Genomic DNA, 20876 nt, shown 5'->3' on the forward strand with positions numbered 1-20876 from the left:
GGACCAAACATGATCGCCATCACACTGTTATTTTGTGTAGCCTATTTATTGATTTCAAACATTTATTTCGAAATGCGTTTTGTCTTACCTACGTGTGGGATTCCTCGAAATTTTCTGCCATGGTTCCTCTTTGTCAATGATATAGGGCGTGTGTGGGGGGGGGGGGGGAGGCCAAGGACAGTGCCTATGTTTCGAATATGTGTGCTAACTTGATCTCGAATCTGGGTGCTGGAATACGGGTGAGAGATTCCGCTCGGTGCCTATGGCAAGAAAAACCGCGGTCCCGGCTTCATGTGGCTTACGTCATGGCGTAGCCAACACGTAAAAGAAACCTTGACATTAAAAATTAAATTGCTGTCTGGGCAAAATTTTACTCATTACACACTGTATGGCGTGTGTCCGTCTTCATAGTTCGGCAGGTGCACAAAGTAAGACCCCGCCCCATGGCATTCATATATTTAATAGCCTACCGGGTACCTTTATGTTGAAATTTTAGTGTCACTAACCTTTGAGGGCGGGATTATCGAGAGACTATATATTATGTAAATTCAAAAATTCAGAAAATAGTTCAAATCATAGAAAAAATTTCTATGGTTCGAATCCTAGAAATTCGTTCAGAACGGTGTCTGAGTCTTAAAATTGTAGTTCGCTATTAAAGGGCACAACCTACCTGTTTCTGGTCAGGCCCAATTGGTCAGGCCGTTGCGGGCGAAACAAATCTTATAAAGACGATGTAAGTCGAATGATGTACAGGGAGAGAACTCCAAATAAAGGGACAACTTCCTGTTATTTTTTTTCGTGTTTATTTTTAATTGATAATCAAAAATCCCAGGTAGGTAGGCTAAATTAGTCAATTGTAAAGTATAATTTTTATAATAAAGACGCGGTGTTAAAGTCTCAATTCATTGATCTTCACTAAAACTTCAGTAGTGAGCCCATAAAACACTCTACCACTGTGCCCAGTACCCCTGGGCCCTGGCTCTGTGAACTGAAACGACCCGCGTCTGCGAGTAGGACGGGACAAATCGAGCCAACAAAATCGTGATTTTATGAAGACGGAAGTGAATTCAACGAGTTGAGAGTGCGAACTACCCTTATATAAAGTAGCTAAGTCTCTAACTCAATATCATCCAAAATCTTCAACATTGAAAACACGATTTATTTGTCAAATTACATCAACATTGATGTTGTGATCTTACCGGGAAAAGATGGGCTTCTGATATCCAATATTTAAGAAAAAATAAACATTTTACCATTGGTACATGAATCGTGTACCATAATGCGTTTCAGCGCCATTTGTAACAATGGACTCAAAGAACGAGGCTAGACATATTCCACAAGTCATGTCAAACGGTGACACCATGTTCTTATGTGCAATAAATACTATATAGTGTACACTAGAATAACCAGACGCTAGAGATTGCCATTCGATTGAGATTTCTGGCGTATTTTGCCAAACCTAACTGAGCAAAAACAGAAACGATTGAATGTAAATCAGTTTATATATTTTGCCTAACATTCATATTACATTATAGTCTGGAGGCTCAGCGAGGGGGTGGGGGTGTGTCCATCAAATGGGCACAAAACCAGACCCAACTTTTCTAGAGTAAAATTTTGCGTAGAAAATGATGCCGAGTGGTAATCAATCGCCGTTGGGGCGTTTTCGAGATATTCAGGGTCAAAGGTCAAATGGGTTCATTTGCACTGAAAGTGAATGCGCGGTCATTCTTGTATCATGAAAATAAGCTGAAAATGATCGAAAGTAATCAATTTCAATAAAAATGTAAACTTGCTAAATTCACCTTTGTTCTTTGTGACCCCAGAGGTCAAAAGGTCACATTTTCCGTTTTAGCACTAGGAAGATTTAAAGTATTTTAAAGTAATAAATGTTGGCGTAAAATATAAAAAACTAAAGCAAAACCTGTTCTAATTAATAATAGGAACATTTAACATTTATCTTTAGGTGGTCTTAGCATCAAACGTTTACTTTGGAACGTCGAAAATGATCTTGCATAACAGAAGCAAAACGCTTCGGAGCCTGTTTCAAAAATACGTAAAAACTGTTACATCAAAATCTCTCCGAATTAGTTTTACAACGATTGCTATACATAATGTACTAGTTGTCTGAAAAAAACAATTAAATAGTTCCATGGCTGGACTCCAGCCTGCAGGCCGCATCACAAAGCCTGCCAAAGTTTTCCCCGCTAACATTTACCGATACGACATATATATCCTGCATTTGTCGGTTTTATCTGCGTCCATGTTACGGCGAAATTCATAAAAACTCATAATAAAAAGTTTGCAAACTTTTAATCTCGTCGTCAGATGCGTGTTTTCCCATCACAGATTAACGTCGGTTTTCCTAGACTGGGATTCTCGGAAATCCACGCGGCCTGCAGGCTGGAGTCCAACACTGAAACTATTCAATTGTTTTTCAGATAACTAGTATCATTATGTATAACAATCGTTGTGAAAATAAATCGGAGGTTTCAAAGTGTGTTGGTTCTGTTATGCAAGATCATTTTCGACGTTCCATAGTAAAAGTTCGGTGCTAAGACCACCTATTATTAATTAGAACAGGTTTCGCTTTAATTTTTAAATTTTACGTTGACATTTTATTGCTTTAAATCTTCCTAGAGCAAAAATGGTAAATTTCACCTTTTGACCTCCAGGGTCACTAAGCCTAAAGGTGAATTTAGCAAGTTTACATTATAGTTTACATTGCGGCTCCTTGTACGCAAATTGGGTCAAAGTATGCAATACCAAGGTTGTGGACACTCTAGAAGTCACAATTTTTATCCGATTTTGACGAAACTTGAAATGTATGTTTATAATCCAAAGATAGTGGTTACTTTTGATATTTGAGCAGATAATTAATGGCCCCTGTTTGTACAAAAAATCTCGTTGTTAGCTTGTGGATCCTCTAGAGGTCACAATTTTTATCCCGTTTTAAAAAACATTTAAATTTAGCACCGTTACACCTGATTGTACGAAAATTAATGTTTTTTAGCTTGTGGATTCTCTACAGGTCACAATTTTTTATCCAATTTTGGAAACCGTTTAAATATATCTAGGGTTGTAACGATTCATCGCCATGTTTTAAAAATCCATGATGCACGATACAATCAATGTCCATATCGCAATTCGTTATCCAAATAATCATTTCACAAAAATAGACCGATATTCCTTTAAATGCGTAACAAAGTCCATGAGCAAAATAACTTTTTTACTTTCAGCGAGTGTTAATGCATTTTCGACACATGAAGTGGCTAATTATAGCTTTTTCGTCAAGAATAAAATATCAGTCTGGTTAAGCAAGTCGTGCAGGAAATTAAATTCGTTCAAATTACACACTTGAATAATATATACGGAAAAAATCATACAACATTTAATATACATATTATATGCCACTAATATGTGATTTGTGATAATATTACTGTATACAATAAGAATGGCGATTTGTAGTTGTACATACATGTACTATGTACATTGATCACCACATATTTTCAATGTATATTAAATATTTCATATTAAAATCTTCCTAACGTTATTTCCTTTGCTGTTCTGTAATGTATGACTGACCTGACAACGAGAATGCTTTTCATTGGCTGAAATTGTTGTGGCAATACGAGCCAGGCAGCTGAATTTTTTTCATGATGAATTCACCAAATTCAAGTCGCACGATCGACAAAAGCAATATTGAGATCGAAATCCCCTATACCAAGTATAAGTGAAGTCACAAGTATGGGAGTTCTTAGGATTTCCCGTTAAGCATGACAGCAATGAAATCCGTTCAGTTGACCGAGAAAACACCACATTAAAGTAAATCATAAAAGTAGGCCTTTTGAAAGACTTTAGATTTATTTCCTATATCGTGATATTAATCGTATTCTATGCTATGAATCGTGATGTGCATCGTAATGTGGCCTGGCGTATTGTTGCAGCCCTAAATATATCACTATTCCACCATAATGATGGTTGAATTCGAATTTCGGGAAAATCGAAACTAAACTGCCCGACAAAATGGCCGCTCTTTGTACGCAAATTGTGTTAAACATATGTAATACAGTGGTTGTGGGCCCTCTATAGGTCACAGTTTTTATCCGATTTTGATGAAACTTAAAATATATGTTTATGTCCCAAATCCCAAAGATATCAGTCCCTTTCGATATTTGCACATTTCAGGCCATAACTTTCTGGATTATTGCCCCTGATTGTACAAAAAATCGTGTTTGTTTTTAGCTTGTTCTCTATCCATCTCTTGTAAAATGTGTCCGTATCTTGCCTGGCAGCCGCTAGTTAACAGATTTATTTCAAATTTGGTGTGTAGCATCAGGGCCCAGTCATAGGACGTACCCTATCAATATTCGACGATCCGTAACATTCTGTTCCAAAGTTACCCCCTTTTTGCGTAAACCTTGGTATCGCTGTAGGGGCTACAGTTTTTAAAGCCCACATTTTCATGTGGACGTATATTGTCGTTGCCTCCGTCCACAATTGTTTGTGAAAACCCACAGGTCACAATTTTTATCCGATTTCAATGAAACTTGAAATATAGGTTCACCCTAAGATCTTGGTTCCTTTCGATATTGGCATGTTTTGGACTGTAACTTCATGGATTATGGCCCCTGATTGTACGTAAAATCACGTTTTTAGCTTGTGAACACTGTAGAGGTCACAATTTTTATCTGATTTAGTTTATACTTGAAATGTATGTTTATAACCCACAGATCTCGGTTCCTTTCGATATTAGCGCATTACGGACCATAACTTCCTGAATTGTACGAAAAATCGCGTTTTTAGCTTGTGGACCCCATAGAGGTCACGATTCAAAAAGACGTGTGAATATATCACTGTTACACCCTAAGAATGGTTGAGTTCGAATTTCGTAAAAATCGGACCGAAACTGCCGGACAAAAGGGCCGCCCATCGTTCGTCAATTGTGGAGGTCACAATTTTCATCTGATTTTTATGAAACTTGAAATGCATGTTTATAACCCACAGATCTCGGTTTTCGATTGTACAAAAAATCACGTTTTTAGCTTGTGGTTCCTATAGAGGTCACAATTATTATCCGATTTAAAAAAACGTTCGAATATATCACCGTTACACCGTAATTTTGTCGAAGGTTGAGTTTCATGAAATTCGGACCAAAATTGCCAGACAAAATGGCCGCCCCTCATACCCAAATAGTGTAAACATCTGGTATATCAAAGTTGTGGACCCTCTAGAGGCCACAGTTTTGATCCGATTTTGATGAAACTTGAAATGCAAGTTTATAACCCAAAGATCTTGGTTCCTTTCAATATTTGCGCATATCGAATCGTAACTTCCTGCTGAATTATGGCCTCTGGTTGTATGAAAAATCGTGTTTTTAAACTTTTTAGCTTGTGGTCCCTCTAGAGGTCACAATTATTATTCGATTTAAAAAAAAGTTTGAATATACATGTATCACCGTTACACCATAATGTTTGTTGACTTCGAATTTCGTGAAAATCGGGCCGAAACTGCTGGACAAAATGGCCACCACTGGTACGCAAATAGTGTAAACATCTGGTAAATCAAGGTTGTGGACCCTCTAGAGGTCACAGTTTTGATCCGATTTTGATGAAAGATGAAATACATGTTTATAACCCAAAGATCTTGGTTCCTTTCGATACTTGCGCGTATCGGATTGTATCATGGCCCTTGAATGTACAAAAAATCGCTTTTTGGCTTGCGGACCCTCTAGAGGTCACAATTATTATTTGATTTAAAAAAACGTTTGAATATGTGACCGTTACACCATAATGTTTGTTGACTTCGAATTTCGTGAAAATCAGGTCAAAACTGCTGGACAAAATGGCCGCCCCTCGTACGCAAATAGTGTAAACATCTGGTAAATCAATGTTGTGGACTGTGGACCCTCTAGAGGTCACAATTTTGATCCGATTTTGATGAAAGTTGAAATACATGTTTATAACCCAAAGATCTTGGCTCCTTTCGATATTCACGCGTATCGGATTGTATCTTCCTGAATTATGGCCCTTGAATGTAGAGGTCACAATTATTATTCGATATAAAAAAACGTTCGAATATATCACCGTTACACCGTAACTTCCTGGATTATGGCTCCTGATTGTTCAAAAAATCGCATTTTTAGCATGAGGATTCTCTAGAGGTCACAATTTTTTTTTCCGGATTTTAAAAACTTTTTAATTATATCACCATTCCACCATAATGAAGGTTGAATTCGAATTTCGGGAAAATGGAAATGAAACTGCCCGACAAATTGGCCGCACTTTGTACACAAATTGTGTAAAAGTATGCTACGAAGGTTGTGGACCCTCTGGAGGTCACTATTTTTATCCGATTTTGTTGAAACTTAAAACATATCTTTATATCCCAAAGATCTCAGTCCCTTTTGATATTTGGGCATTTCAGACCATAACTTTCTGGATTATTGCCCCTGATTGTACAAAAAATCCTGTTTGTTTTTAGCTTGTTCTCTATCCATCTCTTGCAAAATGTGGGCGTATACTGCCTGGCAGCCGCAGGTTAACAGACAATAAGACTAATAGTAAGTGCAGGGGGACTGCACCACACAAAATTTACACAAAAACAAATACACAGACAAGACATCATACTCAGGAAAACACAAACAGACAGACAATTCAAAAAAAGTGAATGGATCCGGGGGCTAGCCGTAAGCTCTATTTCCCAGTTATCCGTCCATCTATTGCAAAATATGGGTGTATCTTGCATGTCAACCGCATGTTTAGTTACAGATGTCAAAGGAAAGGAATATTTACATGTACCTTGTGTAATGGACTAATTCAAATTTAAGATTCTGAAAACAAATTCTTTTATTTCTTATTTCAGGTCTTTATTCGAAATGGCTGAAGGGAATTTTGAAGACTTATCTCAGTATGTTTCTGATCTTTCTGAAAAAGTTCATCAAATTATTCAAGAAGACGATGGTTCTTCAGTTAGACTAAAGGGCTTATTCAAAACAGCTGAAGGGAATTTTGAAGATTTATCTCAGGATGTTTCTGAACTTTCTGAAAAAGTCCATAAAATTATTCAAGAAGACAATGGTCCTTCAGTTAGACTAAAAGGCTTAATGAAAAAGTTGAATAAAGATATACGTAAAAAAGTTGTAAGCTACAGTGACGATCATGTAAGTAACCCACCGTTATTTGTCGCCTGCTGGTTAGGAAAGGTTGGTTTCGTTGAATATCTGATAGACGAGTGTTGTGCTGATATCGAACAGAAGGGGATATATGAAGTAGAAGAGGATCAATCAAAGCATAATGTCACTCCATTATGGTGTGCAGCTGTTTCAGATAGATTGGATGTGGTCAAATCTTTAACAGAAAGAAAAGCTGATGTGAACAGTCCGTCCGATACCAAATCAACTCCAGTTAGATCTGCTTGTTACATGACGAATATAGACTGTATCAAATATTTGGTCGAACACGGAGCTGATATACACCAGCCTAATATTAATGGTGGAACATGTCTTATAAATGCAGTGCAAAGTTCCGAGCTGTGTAAATATTTAATCGAAAAAGGAGCAGATGTGAATGACCATGATAGTTCTGGAAATTTAGCTCTCCATTACGCTGTGCGAGAAGGTCGACTTGAAACCGTTAAACTCCTTGTTGGATATGACACAAAGCTTCTTGCAGTCAATGATTTTGGTGATGACGCTTTACAAACTGCAGCCCTCCGTGGTCATATAGATATAATGCAGTATTTGCTACCATTTTATGTCGATTTTGAAAAAAGGATCCACGCTTTCGAATTATTGGGAGCTAATCTTATAGATGATAAACACGATATTGTAGGTGGCATCAAAATGTGGAAAAAAGCCATGCAATTAAGATTTGCTGACCCAAACAATACCGTTTTTAAGAAGGTTTGTGATAAGCCGAATCCAGCATATGGCAATGTTTTGGAAGCAAAAGATCTTCAAGAACTAGAAACAATAGTTTATGATCCTGAGTCTATTTACATGCAATCTTTGTTAATACGGGAGCGGATTCTAGGTTCCTCACACAAAGATACAACATATGGCTTGATGTATCGTGGAGCCGTCTACGCGGATACACAGAATTATCAGAAATGTGTAGATTTGTGGAAATATGCTCTTCAGTTGAGAGGGGGGAAAGATATTCACAGTCACGAGTGCTTATTAACGCTTCAAGCTTTAGCCAAATTATTCTGGGAAATGGATTCGGAGGTACAGGCTAATCCAAGAATTAATGGCATTCATTTTGATGACGCTGTTCAAGTATTTGCCATTTTGGTTCATTATATTAAAACAACAGAAGAACCTACAACAGGCAGTAGAAGATATCTCCACTTAAACCATGAACAAGAGCCCCTGATATTGATGAAACTTTCATTACAGTTAATCAACCTACTTCAGAAACAAAAACCCACAGGGGATAATTTGTCCAGATTTGTCCAACTGGTTCATGAATTGATCAACATGAACTTAAGGGATTGTCACCAAAAAACACTTCTTCATTTAGCACTACACAAATCCACCTCAACAATCTGTGGGGAGCCATATTCAGAAATGCCCACTTTAGAAACGGTCAAAGTTCTGCTTGCTTGTGGTGCTGACCCTGAAGCTTTAGATGTCGAGAAAAATACTGTTCTTATTGATTGCGTAAATTATTGCCCTATCGAGCTAGACAAAAATGGCAAAGACATTTTAAACTGTTTATTACGGAGTGGATCACATCTAGATTCCTGCAATGAACATGGTGAAAATGCTTTAGATGTATTACACAGAAAGCATTTCCCCATCTTTTCTTTAAATTTTATAAATCTTAAATGTCTAGCATCGCGGGTCATCGTAAAAAAGAAGCTAAATTTTGTGAACCAGGTACCAAACTCTCTAACAAACTTTATATTAAAACATGGATAGGCTTGTGAAAGCTTTGTTTTTATTACGTTGTTTTAGTTTCAGATATTTAACAAATAGTAGTCGACATAATTAAAACATGTTTTTAAGGGCAAAAAAATGGTTTTTATATGCCCACATTTTCATGTGGATGTATTATGCCGTCGCCCCTGTCGGTCCGTTCGTCCACAATTTGTTTGTGGACACTCTACAGGTCACAATTTTTATCCGACTTTGACGAAACTTGAAATATAGGTCTAAATTGTATCTCCCAAATATCTTGGTTCCTTTCAATATTGGCATGTATCAGATCATAACTTCATGGATTTTGGCCCCAGATTGTACAAAAAATCACGTGTTTAGCTTGTGGATACTCTAGAGGTCACAATTGTGGATGAAACTTGATATGCATGGTTATAACCCAAAGATTTTGGTTCCTCTTTATATTCGCGCATATTGTAACGTCCTGAATTATGGCCTTTGATAGTACGAAAAATCATGTTTTTTTAGATTGTGGTCGCTCCAGATGTCACTGTTTTTATCCGATTTATAAAAAAACATTTGAATATATCACCATTACACCCTAATGATGGTTGAGTTCGAATTTCGTGAAAATCCAACCAAACATCGTGGTTTTTTTAGCTTGTGGTCCCTCCAGAGGTCACAATTTTTATCCGATTTATAAAAACATTTGAATATATCACCATTACACCCTAATGATGGTTGAGTTCGAATTTCGTAAAAATCAGAACAAAACTGCCGGACAAAATGGCCGCCCCACGTATGCAAATAGTGTAAAAATATGGTATATGCAGGTTGTGGACCCTCTAGAGGTCACAATTTTTACTTGACTTTAATGAAACTTAAAAACACAACACAGTTTATATGGAAATACAATCACTGGTTTATAAGTATAGCACGACGTTTCGACAAGTATTCTCTTATCGTTATCAAGCACAAATGATATTTAGTTAAACTAAAAGGTGATATTTATAGTAAAACAAAAAAGAAGCCATAGATAAATGCTGTTATAATACAAGATGATGGTTATATTGATCAAAGGATAATTAAAACTTAAATAATAGTTAATAGATGGGGGTTAACAATAATCAGGGAGCAACAAAGACATAAATTTAATATAGACAAAATAAACACAACTGAGGCCCTATTAAGTGTTTAATAATGTATAAATTGATCAAAGGATAATTAAAACTTAAATAATAGTTAATTGATAGGGGTTAACAAAATCAGGGTTTAACAATAATCAGGGATCAACAAAGCCATAAATTTAATATAGACAAAATAAACACAATTTGAAGCCCTATTAATAAGAAATGTATAATAATGGATGTATACAGTATAACCCCTTAATTTGGTAATTACAAAATGTGAGCTATATAACAGATATTATACTTGAAATACATGTTTATAACCCAAAGATCTTGGTTCCTTTTGATATTCACGCGCACATCGGATTGTCACGTCCTGAATTATGACCCTTGATTGTACGAAAAAAATCATGTTTTTTAGCTTGTAGTCCCTCTATAAAAAAACGTTTGAATATATCACCATTACACCCTAATGATGGTTGAGTTCGAATTTCATGAAAATCGGACCAAAACTTCCGGACAAAATGGTCGCCCCTCGTACGTAAATGGTGTAAAAATATGGTATATCAATGTTGTGGACCCTCTAGAGGCCACAATTTGATCTGATTTTGATGAAACTAGAAATGTGTGTTTATAATCCAAAGATCTTGGCTCCTTTCGATACGCATATCAGACTTTAATTTCCTGAATTATGGCCCATTAATTGTACCAAAAATAATCGTGTTTTTAGCTTGTGGATTCTCTAGAGGTCACAATTTTTACCTGACTTTAAAAACTGTGGAACTATATCACCATTCCACCATAATGAAGGTTGAATTCAAAACTAAACTGCCTGACAAAATGGCCGCTCTTGTACGCAAATTGTGTAAAAGTATGTAATACGAAGGTTGTGAACCCTCTAGAGATCACAATTGATGAAACCTAAAATATATCTTTATATCTCAAAGATTCGGTCCCTTTCGATATTTGAGCAGTTCAGACCACACCTTTCTGGATTATGGCCCCTGATTGTACGAAAAAACGCCTTTGTTTTTTGCTTGTTTTCTGTCCATCTCTTGCAAAATGTGGGCGTATCTTGGCTTGCAACTGCTGCAATCTGAAACATTGTTGCGTTATATTTCCATTACATTTCACAAGACTTGGGGGGTTTTTTTGATATGATTCATTGTTTTTGATTTCCTTTTATAGACAATATATCTTTTGTTTTTTGAATGATCATTCAAAGAAAATGTTAAGGGTAAGATTTTATCGGACTAACTAATATTTTTTAGAATGGTAACTTATGGCCTGTAAGTGGAATAAACTAGCTAAAGAGATGACATCTCCAGGCAGGAGATTTTAAAGTCATTTACTTTTCTTTTTGATATTGTTTTTGTTATTGATTGTATTAATTTTAATATCAAATTTGATAACTTTCACTCTGTTATATTCACAAATGTCCATAACAAAACGAGGTTGTCTCCCTTTAACCTGTGAAATAAGGTTACCTGAAAGACCAATCTTACACCTGCCATATCTTGGGCTTTTATTAAATTAAAATTATTATTTAACCTATCAATACAAGCAATACCTGCATTTACTGAACATTTTATATTTGGACACTTTTAAAAGATATGCTATCTTGTATGCCAAAAGGTGAATCGTCGAGTATTAAACTGGCTTTTAAACAAGTCGTCCCGTTCCATTCTGGCTTTGGCTTTGAAAATTAGATGAAAAAGAACAAAACTTCAACTCTGACCACCATAGAGGACAGTTCCTTTAAGACAGCCTCCGATCAGAGACAATTCCTAATGTAACTACCACAGAGGTTGCTCTTCTGCGCGTTGGTTTTGAATCCCCGGTTGTACGTGACAAGGAGTAGGGTGGGTTTTCTCTGGGTCCTCTGGTTTCCTCCCACTGCTAAAGACCCCTACGCGCAAGCGAATTATTAAAATAAATTAAACCATATGTGTCGAGTGGACGTTAAACCCCATTTCTCTCTCTCTTCTGCGCGTCCTCCTTCTCACTTCTATCAGACAGAATCGAATGTTTTAGCCAGAGATTTTTGTTGCCATAATTTCTTCAAAGATACAGCATCGATACATAATAATATTGAATAAATTGGTTATGTTATTTAAATTGTTATGTACATATATTATTAAAGTGTTTTGTGTCCATTTAGTTTTTTGTTTTATAAGTTCTGACCAGCTAGTGTTGGACTAGGGGTCTGGTGTCGCTTCTTCCAAGCAAGATTTGATTTAAACACAGAGCCATACCCTGCCGTCAATAAAAAGCTTGAAGAATATTGATCATTTCTGTCACATTCAGACCCTCTGTTGTGAAGCTATTTGGAGAAAAAAAAAGACGCTTTCTGGGATTTTGGAGATAATTGAGATATGTAATTCTGTCTGTTTGCCCTAATTTAAACGAAATGTATAACATTTTAATAACAGTAAACTTTTAGTAATACACTGAAGATGCTCTCTTGCAGAAGATATAATAAACAAAGAGCCATATTATCGCGGGGGAGGGGAGCTAAAAACCGTAATTTCTGTAACGCAACCGCCTAATCTGCATATTTCAGATTATTTAATAGACTGATTGAATTATAATTGTTTTCACTGGATTCTTAACTCCCATAACCATAGGGCACTGATATTTGAAGTTGTTGAGTAAAGCCTGCTTTTCAGATAAGTCATACTTATTCCAAATGTTTTTTTTAAGATTGGACTAAGTGTGTGTTTTCAAGTCATGGCTGAGGTGTCTAATTTGCATATTCTATATTATGCAATATAACGGTGCTGTTCTCCTAGTGCTTTTCGGCACCATTGACCCTGTAATTATGGGCATAGGTACTAGTGTCAAGAGCTAGGTCAAAGAGTTTAAAATTTAGATGGAAAATAAGTCTTTCACTAATGGCGGCTGTTTATTTGCATATTGGGTCCTGTGTACATATTGGCGTGCACGTAAAAGATCCCTTGGCAGTTGGAATTAGACATAAGAGTGGGCCATAGCACCGCTGCCCGGGCAAAATTTCCCTCGTAGCACACTGTGTGATGTATGTCCGTCTTCATTAGCCCAGTTTAGGAAAAGGATGTTAAACCCCATTTCATTTCATTTCATTTTCTTTATTTGCATATTGTGCATCATGTAATTCAACATACATTATGCAAGAGATAAATCTTCCTTCTGCAGGTTTTTCTTTTGGCCTGAAATGTTTTCTAAATCGTGAATTAGACATTAATTAACTTATCCAGACCATAATCAACTCTCTATGGCATTGGATTTCTCCGATATTAAATAGTTTATAACAGTTCGGCCATATTTTGATAAATGGAGGAGCGAGACTTGGCTTCGAACAAGCAGTAAGGTGGTTGAAATTATTGCACACGTCTTCGCTCGCAATAGAGTGATTTGAATGAAATTTTCAAATTATTCATTTTACATTATCTATTTTCGAACAATTATAGCAAGAATGGCTAGCTCTTTATCTAAATCTTACATAATGTATCTTTAAGTGATTATATTCTAAATGTGTTTATTTGCTTCCCTGGCCACGAAAATATGGGTTTAGATACAATTTCTACCAAATTTGAACATTTGATCATTTGATAGCCAAGTTATAGCATTAAGTCAATTTTTGAAACATGCAATTATGCTAATTAGCATATTACGCAATTTGATCCCTTTCCACAAAAATTTTTGGGAACATTTTTAGTTTGATGAGCAGGAAACCTTACTGAAATGCATACCTCCAAAAGAAATTCTGTTGCAATCAGAAAGGTTGCGGGGCATGTATCTTGTATCTTTTTACTTTTAATATGTAATATGGACATTGAGGGAAGGGGCGGGGTTCTCGTATAAATATTATCCTTGATATTTAACCTACCAGTGGCCTTTACTCTTATTCAAATTGATTCTAGGGACTATTTTTATATCTACTGCTAATGGCCGAACCTCGGTTTTTCCGACTTCGAAATGGCAAGATCTTATAAATTCCAGAATCACCCTACCCCGGCAAACACCTCCAAAATGACTGACATGTAAATTATGTAAGACTGAATATTGCCCACTCTTGACTTAAATCAATACATTTTCATCTGATGTTCAGTAAAAAGAAAGACGTGTTCTATTCTAACATCATACATGTAGCACAGAGGGGCAGGACTATGGTTTTCAGCGGAGGGGGTGACGAAATTTCATATCTCCATATTAAAATTCGCGAGCGCCGAATTTGTGATAATGATGTCTATGGCTATCCTGACTGTTGCAACTTTGCTTTTGTCCACTCCTATTCAAATTCCAATTAGGCTACAAACATATCGTTTATGTTACTTTACCCATTTTTACATGTACCATTTTAATCCGCGTTCTTTTATTGAAGTCCAGATAATTAAATGTTGAATTATGTTTAGTGGAAATCGGCTTGTTTACACCTACTTTATATATTTTCTTTGTTAAACATGACGATGACGTCAACGGGGCCATCTTGGAATTATAACGTATCAAAAATCTGCCAATCTATACACAACTGTCCAAGAAATTACTCAAACTAGCATGCAAAGTTGCGTGTCGATTGTACTGGAATTGGCGGAGCATCGTTACCAATAAGAACATGATGAGTAGTAGTGCTTAGGACCCAGTTCCTAGTCCAAATACGTATTAAATCCAATGATTGGTAGGCTACCAACCTTGGTCGTAAAAACCATAATGTCTGTCATTGAGTGGCGTGGTTTCTATTCCCTACTTGCTTGCAAGGAGTAAGGTCGCCTGTCACTTCTTGGGTTTTCTCCGGATCCTCCCACTGCTAAAGACCCCTACGCAATGAGTGAAATAAAAAAATTGAAGCATATTATGTTGGTCCCAAAATGACAGGGCATAGTTTGTGTTGAGTGGACGTTAACTCGCTCTCTCTCTCTCTCTCTCTCTCTCTCTCTCAAAACATACACACACCAATTTAGAGAAAATAACACCTATGTAGATGAAATAGTTTAAAAATCTATAATAATTTGTACACATTTGTAAAATAAACAGTGACAATTAAAAATATGACACAAACTAAAGTTATATGTACAATTGTAAAAATTGTTAAAAAAAAAATTCAAGATATATATATACATGTATATATATATATATATATATATATATATATATATGAAGTTATTTACAAAGTGCAGCAAGGATACGGCGTGGTGGAGTAAATGGTCTTCGCGCATGTAAAACCTGTCTGTTGTCCACCATAAAAACATCGCCTTTTTCCCATGTGATGTCCACTGCAAGTTTATCCAAAGTTGCGCTTAGATCTTCCATTATCTTCCTGGGCATTTGCGACCCGTCTCCAAATGTAATGGCAGTTTCTGGATCATTCCTGCTATCCTTCCATCCCGTGTAAGCAGCTATTACTGAATTGAACCAAGTTTTCTTACCAGTGCGACCATCGACTCGAATTGCTGGTAGTACGGCGGTAACGGTCTTCATACAGCCATTCGGTAACCACTCGAACGAAGTGCCCTGATTGCGGCATTTCTCCTCGGCTTCTTTCTTATCCGTGGTCCCGAAAGTTGACTTCCAACCTCGGCCTATTGGAGAAGAGGGATCATCCACCTCCGGAAGTACTCTGGTGTATAAAACACCTTTATCTTCCAGTTCTTGAACAAAATCGGGATGCTTCTCCTTCATGGCTCCATAAATTTCGTTGGAAATAACCAATGGCGTCTGTCCACCTTGGCTTGGTTCCTTGTCACAGTAGAAGAATAACACTTTAGGAAAGGTAGGAACCTGTGCCATTTCATGATGGAAGGGAATTGGTTGATCGGGCGGAGACTCGTTAGCGGTGAAAACGTTACCGACCACTACCGACCTGGGCGCCGCACCTCCGACATAGGGCAAAGGCTCCATACCAAATGCCTTAACAAATAGATCGAATTCAGTTGGGTTTGTTATCGGGAAGTTTCTGAATAAAATAGCGCCGTTCTTTAACAGGAGTTGATCGAATATCTGGGAATGCAAAGTTATCCATTCTACCATAGTTTGGTTGTTTTCCAACTGGTTTTTCGATCTTGGGGACAGTATCAACGGAAAGGATGTCCCATTAAAACTCTTCTGTTCGATGCTGGTCACCTCCCTGATAGGAAAATTATCAGGTACAGATGGCATTGATCTAAAATTATAAGAGAGTAGAACGAAAGGACAAAAATTAAGTTCTGTTTAAATTTTGAAAATTAAAACAAACAAAACAATGCAAATTCCGTCAATTAATATTTTAATAATCAACTATTACGGTACATATCTTCAAAGTTACAAAACAGGAAAATGTATTTAAAATTAATCATTGTATATTTACATTTCAAATAATAAAAAACAACTATGTGTACTTTCGATTACATTGTTACATTATTTTATAAAATTCCGAGCTGGATCTTTATTTCAATTTAAATTCCAACATCAATAACTATTAGAATTTTCTAACGGTAGTCTAAATAAAAAATACTAAGATATTTTGTACTTGATAACGATAACAGAATACTTGTCTAAACTTTACGCTTTTTGTATATCAACTAGTGATTGCATTCCATATAATTGTGTTTGTTTTGTTTTATCGTGCCCAATCACTAAATGCCACTCAAGGATTATACGACATTTTTGTATAAAAAAAAATATCTGCCATAAAAGAAGGTAAATTGAATTTTGTTTGATTGTGCTCAATCGCCAAATGTTACTCAAGTATTATTGTCCGACACATTTGTCGTTTTGAAAGATGGCATGATCAAGCTCTGGACTAAAATGCTAGCTTCCTCAGGGCAAATATATGGTCAAAAATAATACAAAATCAGAGACAGTTATGTGACTATAAGGTCATGTTGGTTACTAAGGGGTCACCTGTTTTGGGAAGCCCCTGCTTGTTGGTGATGTCTTCTCTAACCATCTGAAATATATGTGGTCAATATGCACTACATGTTTAGTAATAAAGAAAAAAATGGCTTATCTGAAAGAAGATTCAAAACCAAACCAATATTAAAAATATAAAGTATTCTGAACATGGGTAAGGAAATGTTTGTCACATATGGATAGATTTACTAAATTTAGATGATTTAATTTTTCATTAAAAGTAATCTTAATTGGTTTTTTTTTACTATGCGAGGAAGTAGGTCTACACAGATGACATACCAAAAGGCAAAGAAAATGTTTTAAATTACAAAACTGCATCTACTGCAAAAAATAAACCAGCTTTGGGCAGTTTTTTAAAACTGTACACATCATAAGTGCGGATGTCTTGTTCCATAAAAATTGTGTCTGAACACTAAAAGAGCGCTGACAATGCGTTATAAGATTAGCGGTTTTACGCAGGGGCGTAAATGTGTGAAAAAAATAGTCGGTCTCAAAATAAGTGCAGTCGGTCTCATCATTATGCATCGGTGACTAAATAAATTAATGCAGTAACTTTCGATACTTTTTTTTAAAGTAGACTACATTACATGTAATAAAAGCCAACCTTTTGACACCCACCCACCCCATGTAAGGCATGCATGTATGTCGCCACTGGAATGACCCCCAAACCCCCTCCCCCTCCCCATACATAACAGTAGAGTACCCCCCTCTGTCACCAAGTACCTGCCGTCTGCTGATAGTGACTGGCGGCCAATTTGGTTGATATTCTTTCGAGTTTTGGGAGGTCCATGTAAACTGCTAAACGATGACAAAACGTTGCCATTTTTGACACCCACCGCCTGTGCCGTTATGAATTGCATTGAAACGTTATGGTATGTTGTGGTTAGGACGCTTGTTTCTCATGATGGGGGCTCGGTGTGGAAGAGTGAAATGAGGGTCCGGTGTGGCAAAGTAGAGTAAGTCCCTATGTGGCCGAGTGGGGGGGGGGGGGTGTCCGAGTGGTGGTAGAAACCCGATATGACTGAGTCCCCTTTGTCACCAAGTACCATTCTGTCTGCTGATAGTGACTGACGGCCATTTGGCTGATATCCTTTCGAGTTTTTGGAGGTCCATGTAAACTGTTAAACGATGACAAAACGTTGCAATTTTTGACACCTACCACCCACCGCCCGTTACGTAATTGTTGAATGGTCTACGGTCAGCTATTGTAACTATACAACTAGTTGGAATTGGTACATACACACGTCTTTCTATATGAATTATTTCGTTTAAACGAAATAATTAATTCGTTTAAACTAAATACATGATATTATTTCGTTTAAACGAATTAATTATTTCGTTTAAACGAAATAATTAAAAAAAAGTATCGAAAATTGCGCTTAAGGGGCTCCGTACTCCGTAGATATCAAGTGAGTAAAACAGATTATATATATATACTACTTGTTATATCCGCATCCTATTGTTCTTGTAATAAGTACTAGAAATTAAATGGTATGGGGATTACCGCCCTGCTCGTCTGCACTGACAAGGCTAATGAAGAAGGGCATATACGCCATACATGTAGCGGGCTATGAGGGTTACAGCATGCTCTTATATCGAATTCTAACCGCCACGGTTCTTTTATGTGCACGCCCACGTACACGGAACCTTCATTTTGTACCACCCGAACGACTAGATACCCTCCGGCCTGCACCACACACACAATGGGACACTAAACTGGAAGATCATGGAGAACTTTCTCGATCAACACCGGGATCGAACCCCTGACTTTCTGTTAACGAGTCAGCGACTTGCCCACTAAAAAGCGGGCGTAACAACAAGGGACAACTTATAGTCTTTCGGATTGTACGAAAAACCGAGACCTCATGTACACATATACGTGAAATATCCCTTGGCAGTTGGAATTTCAAACGAATTTCTCCAAGTACTTTAATTCAGCATTTACCATTGAATTCATTTTCACTTTGTTTCCGTGTAGTGGGCGATTCAGAACCACTCGTCCACTGGCCAATTAGAATCCTCTATTATTATTGTTGGGTTTTTTGGGGGGGGGTTTTGGCGCAAAAATGCTTATTATCCCGTATCAGTAATGAGTCCAGTAAAGCCGTGACAATTAAATGTATGGTTTGAATAGGTGTCCCATATTCTTTTTAAAATGTGAATTTCATCTCTGCTTTGCCACATGGAAATATACTTATAGTACTATCAAGATGTTCATAACATGGGGGTTAATATACTTTCTCCACCAACATTGTTAATGAAGTGTGATACAGGCCAATTTCATATGAGCGCCTGGGTTTTAGGTCCCATCCAAACAACTAGACACTTGCCAGGCCCTCCGTCCTGCACCACTGACAACTGGAAACCTCACCGAATAATTCCGAGGAACTCCCAAGCCGAACATCGTGATCTCGAAGACGAGTAGGCGGAAACGACGCTGTTCGGGCAAAATGGCTCGTCATAGAACATTACCCGTCTTCATTAATCCAGTTGTTGCAGAAGAGCAGAATGTTAAACCCAATTTCATTTGTTTTTCTCTAGATATGGGGAACGAAACCATTGGTTCCAGTATGTAACTAAATCAAAAGGAAACTACTCCGACGATCTAATTTTCTTTGTCAGGACCATCGAACCCCCGTGACTAGGGCTCTTCGGAACGTGCTGCCTCTAGCGGCCGGTCCACTATTCCTCCCTTGTGTATACTTATGATTCATGATGGGATATCACAATACGTGCCAGTTTTTTTTTATAGCTGAAATGAAATGAAATGGGGTTTAACGTCCTACTGTTCTGCTCCGAACAATGCTGATGAAGACGGGTTTTTCATAGCTCAAATTAGTCATACTGTTATGCGTTCAGTAATGAAACAAGAACTTCTCAATGAACTGTTTACTCTGGCGTGAGAGCGGGGCCTACCGGACACGATCGATCTTGACAAAATCATCCATCGGTGGTCAAACTTGACTAAGCGCGGGAGGTTGATGGAAATATGTGGACATAGTCATATCTTTGCTAATTTATATATATTAACCACAACAATATATGGAAGATATTGGTTCATGTAAATGATGTATACTTTGTACGTTCTTGCAAAATTCGTAATAAATAACATGAATTCCGATGCGTAGTATTCAATTTTACTCATGTTAAATGTGTTTTCTGACCATCAGATTCCCATAAAACGTTCCTCAAAACTCCAGGAAACTCCAGATTTATAATTCATGGATACATTTCCGAGATAATTGCGTTGATAATAAAATATTTGCCTTTTGGTATAGATCAGGGATAAACAGACGAAAATACAAACAACGGCTAAGCAGTGAAAGGAAAATAGCGTAACCTAAATAAATAAATCCTACCTTTTGTTATTACACTTGTAGTTTTACCGTTATCTGGGGAGAAGTTATCTTACAAAATGAGGGATCGATCAGCCGTCATTATATACATGTAGTATAAGATATGATAACCGTATTATCTTGCACTATTTGATAATGGTAAAGTAGACTAATACGATTGTATATGTCCAAAGTTCAACAAATCACACCTAATATCACCATAAATTCTTAAAGTAAGAATAGCGTTTTTATTTCATAAAATTAATCAAGTCCGATCTTTGTATGTAGTTAGGAACTGCAGAGTTCCGCACTACACGTGAATAAATCCGGGGGACAGTCGTAAGCATCCACTGCGCAGTAAAATCCCGGGTCTGTAATGATGCAGACTTCACTCAAAATGAAAAAAAATATATTTACAAGAAAGACGTAACAGAACTAATGCGCCTGATCTTGTCTGTTGAATGGCTATAGTCTACCGGTCGACGTCATGAGTTAAAACGTTAAACAATTTTAACAAGAGCGGTAATCCGGATAGATTCTCGGAAAACGCTATTAGAATAAATAACAAAATCCACACCCACGCAATTTTCCAATACCCGCCATGTTTGTCCACCGTAAGCTACCGGTGTCGGGTAATAAACAAGAGATGGGGTTCGAATGGGTTCCAAG

The 20876-nt window shown here is 37.0% G+C and overlaps 2 protein-coding genes across 2 annotated transcripts; one reads left to right on the forward strand and one right to left on the reverse strand.

Annotated features, from left to right (window-relative positions):
* The first annotated feature begins 762 nt into the window (after nt 1-762).
* LOC126819687 (protein fem-1 homolog C) lies at nt 763-12161 on the forward strand. Its single transcript, XM_050547872.1, has 2 exons — nt 763-832; nt 6862-12161. Exon 2 carries the CDS (start codon nt 6875-6877, stop codon nt 8918-8920), a length of 2046 nt encoding a protein of 681 aa, XP_050403829.1. The 5' UTR covers nt 763-832; nt 6862-6874; the 3' UTR covers nt 8921-12161.
* A 2983-nt stretch (nt 12162-15144) lies between these two features.
* On the reverse strand, nt 15145-20305 carry LOC126819967 (uncharacterized). Its single transcript, XM_050548052.2, has 2 exons — nt 20232-20305; nt 15145-16144 (listed from the first exon to the last, which is right to left on the reverse strand). Exon 2 carries the CDS (start codon nt 16138-16140, stop codon nt 15145-15147), a length of 996 nt encoding a protein of 331 aa, XP_050404009.1. The 5' UTR covers nt 16141-16144; nt 20232-20305.
* Between the last annotated feature and the right edge of the window lie 571 nt (nt 20306-20876).

Source organism: Patella vulgata, chromosome 1 (genome assembly GCF_932274485.2).
Source record: "Patella vulgata chromosome 1, xgPatVulg1.2, whole genome shotgun sequence".
Classification (NCBI taxonomy): Eukaryota; Metazoa; Mollusca; class Gastropoda; family Patellidae; genus Patella; species Patella vulgata.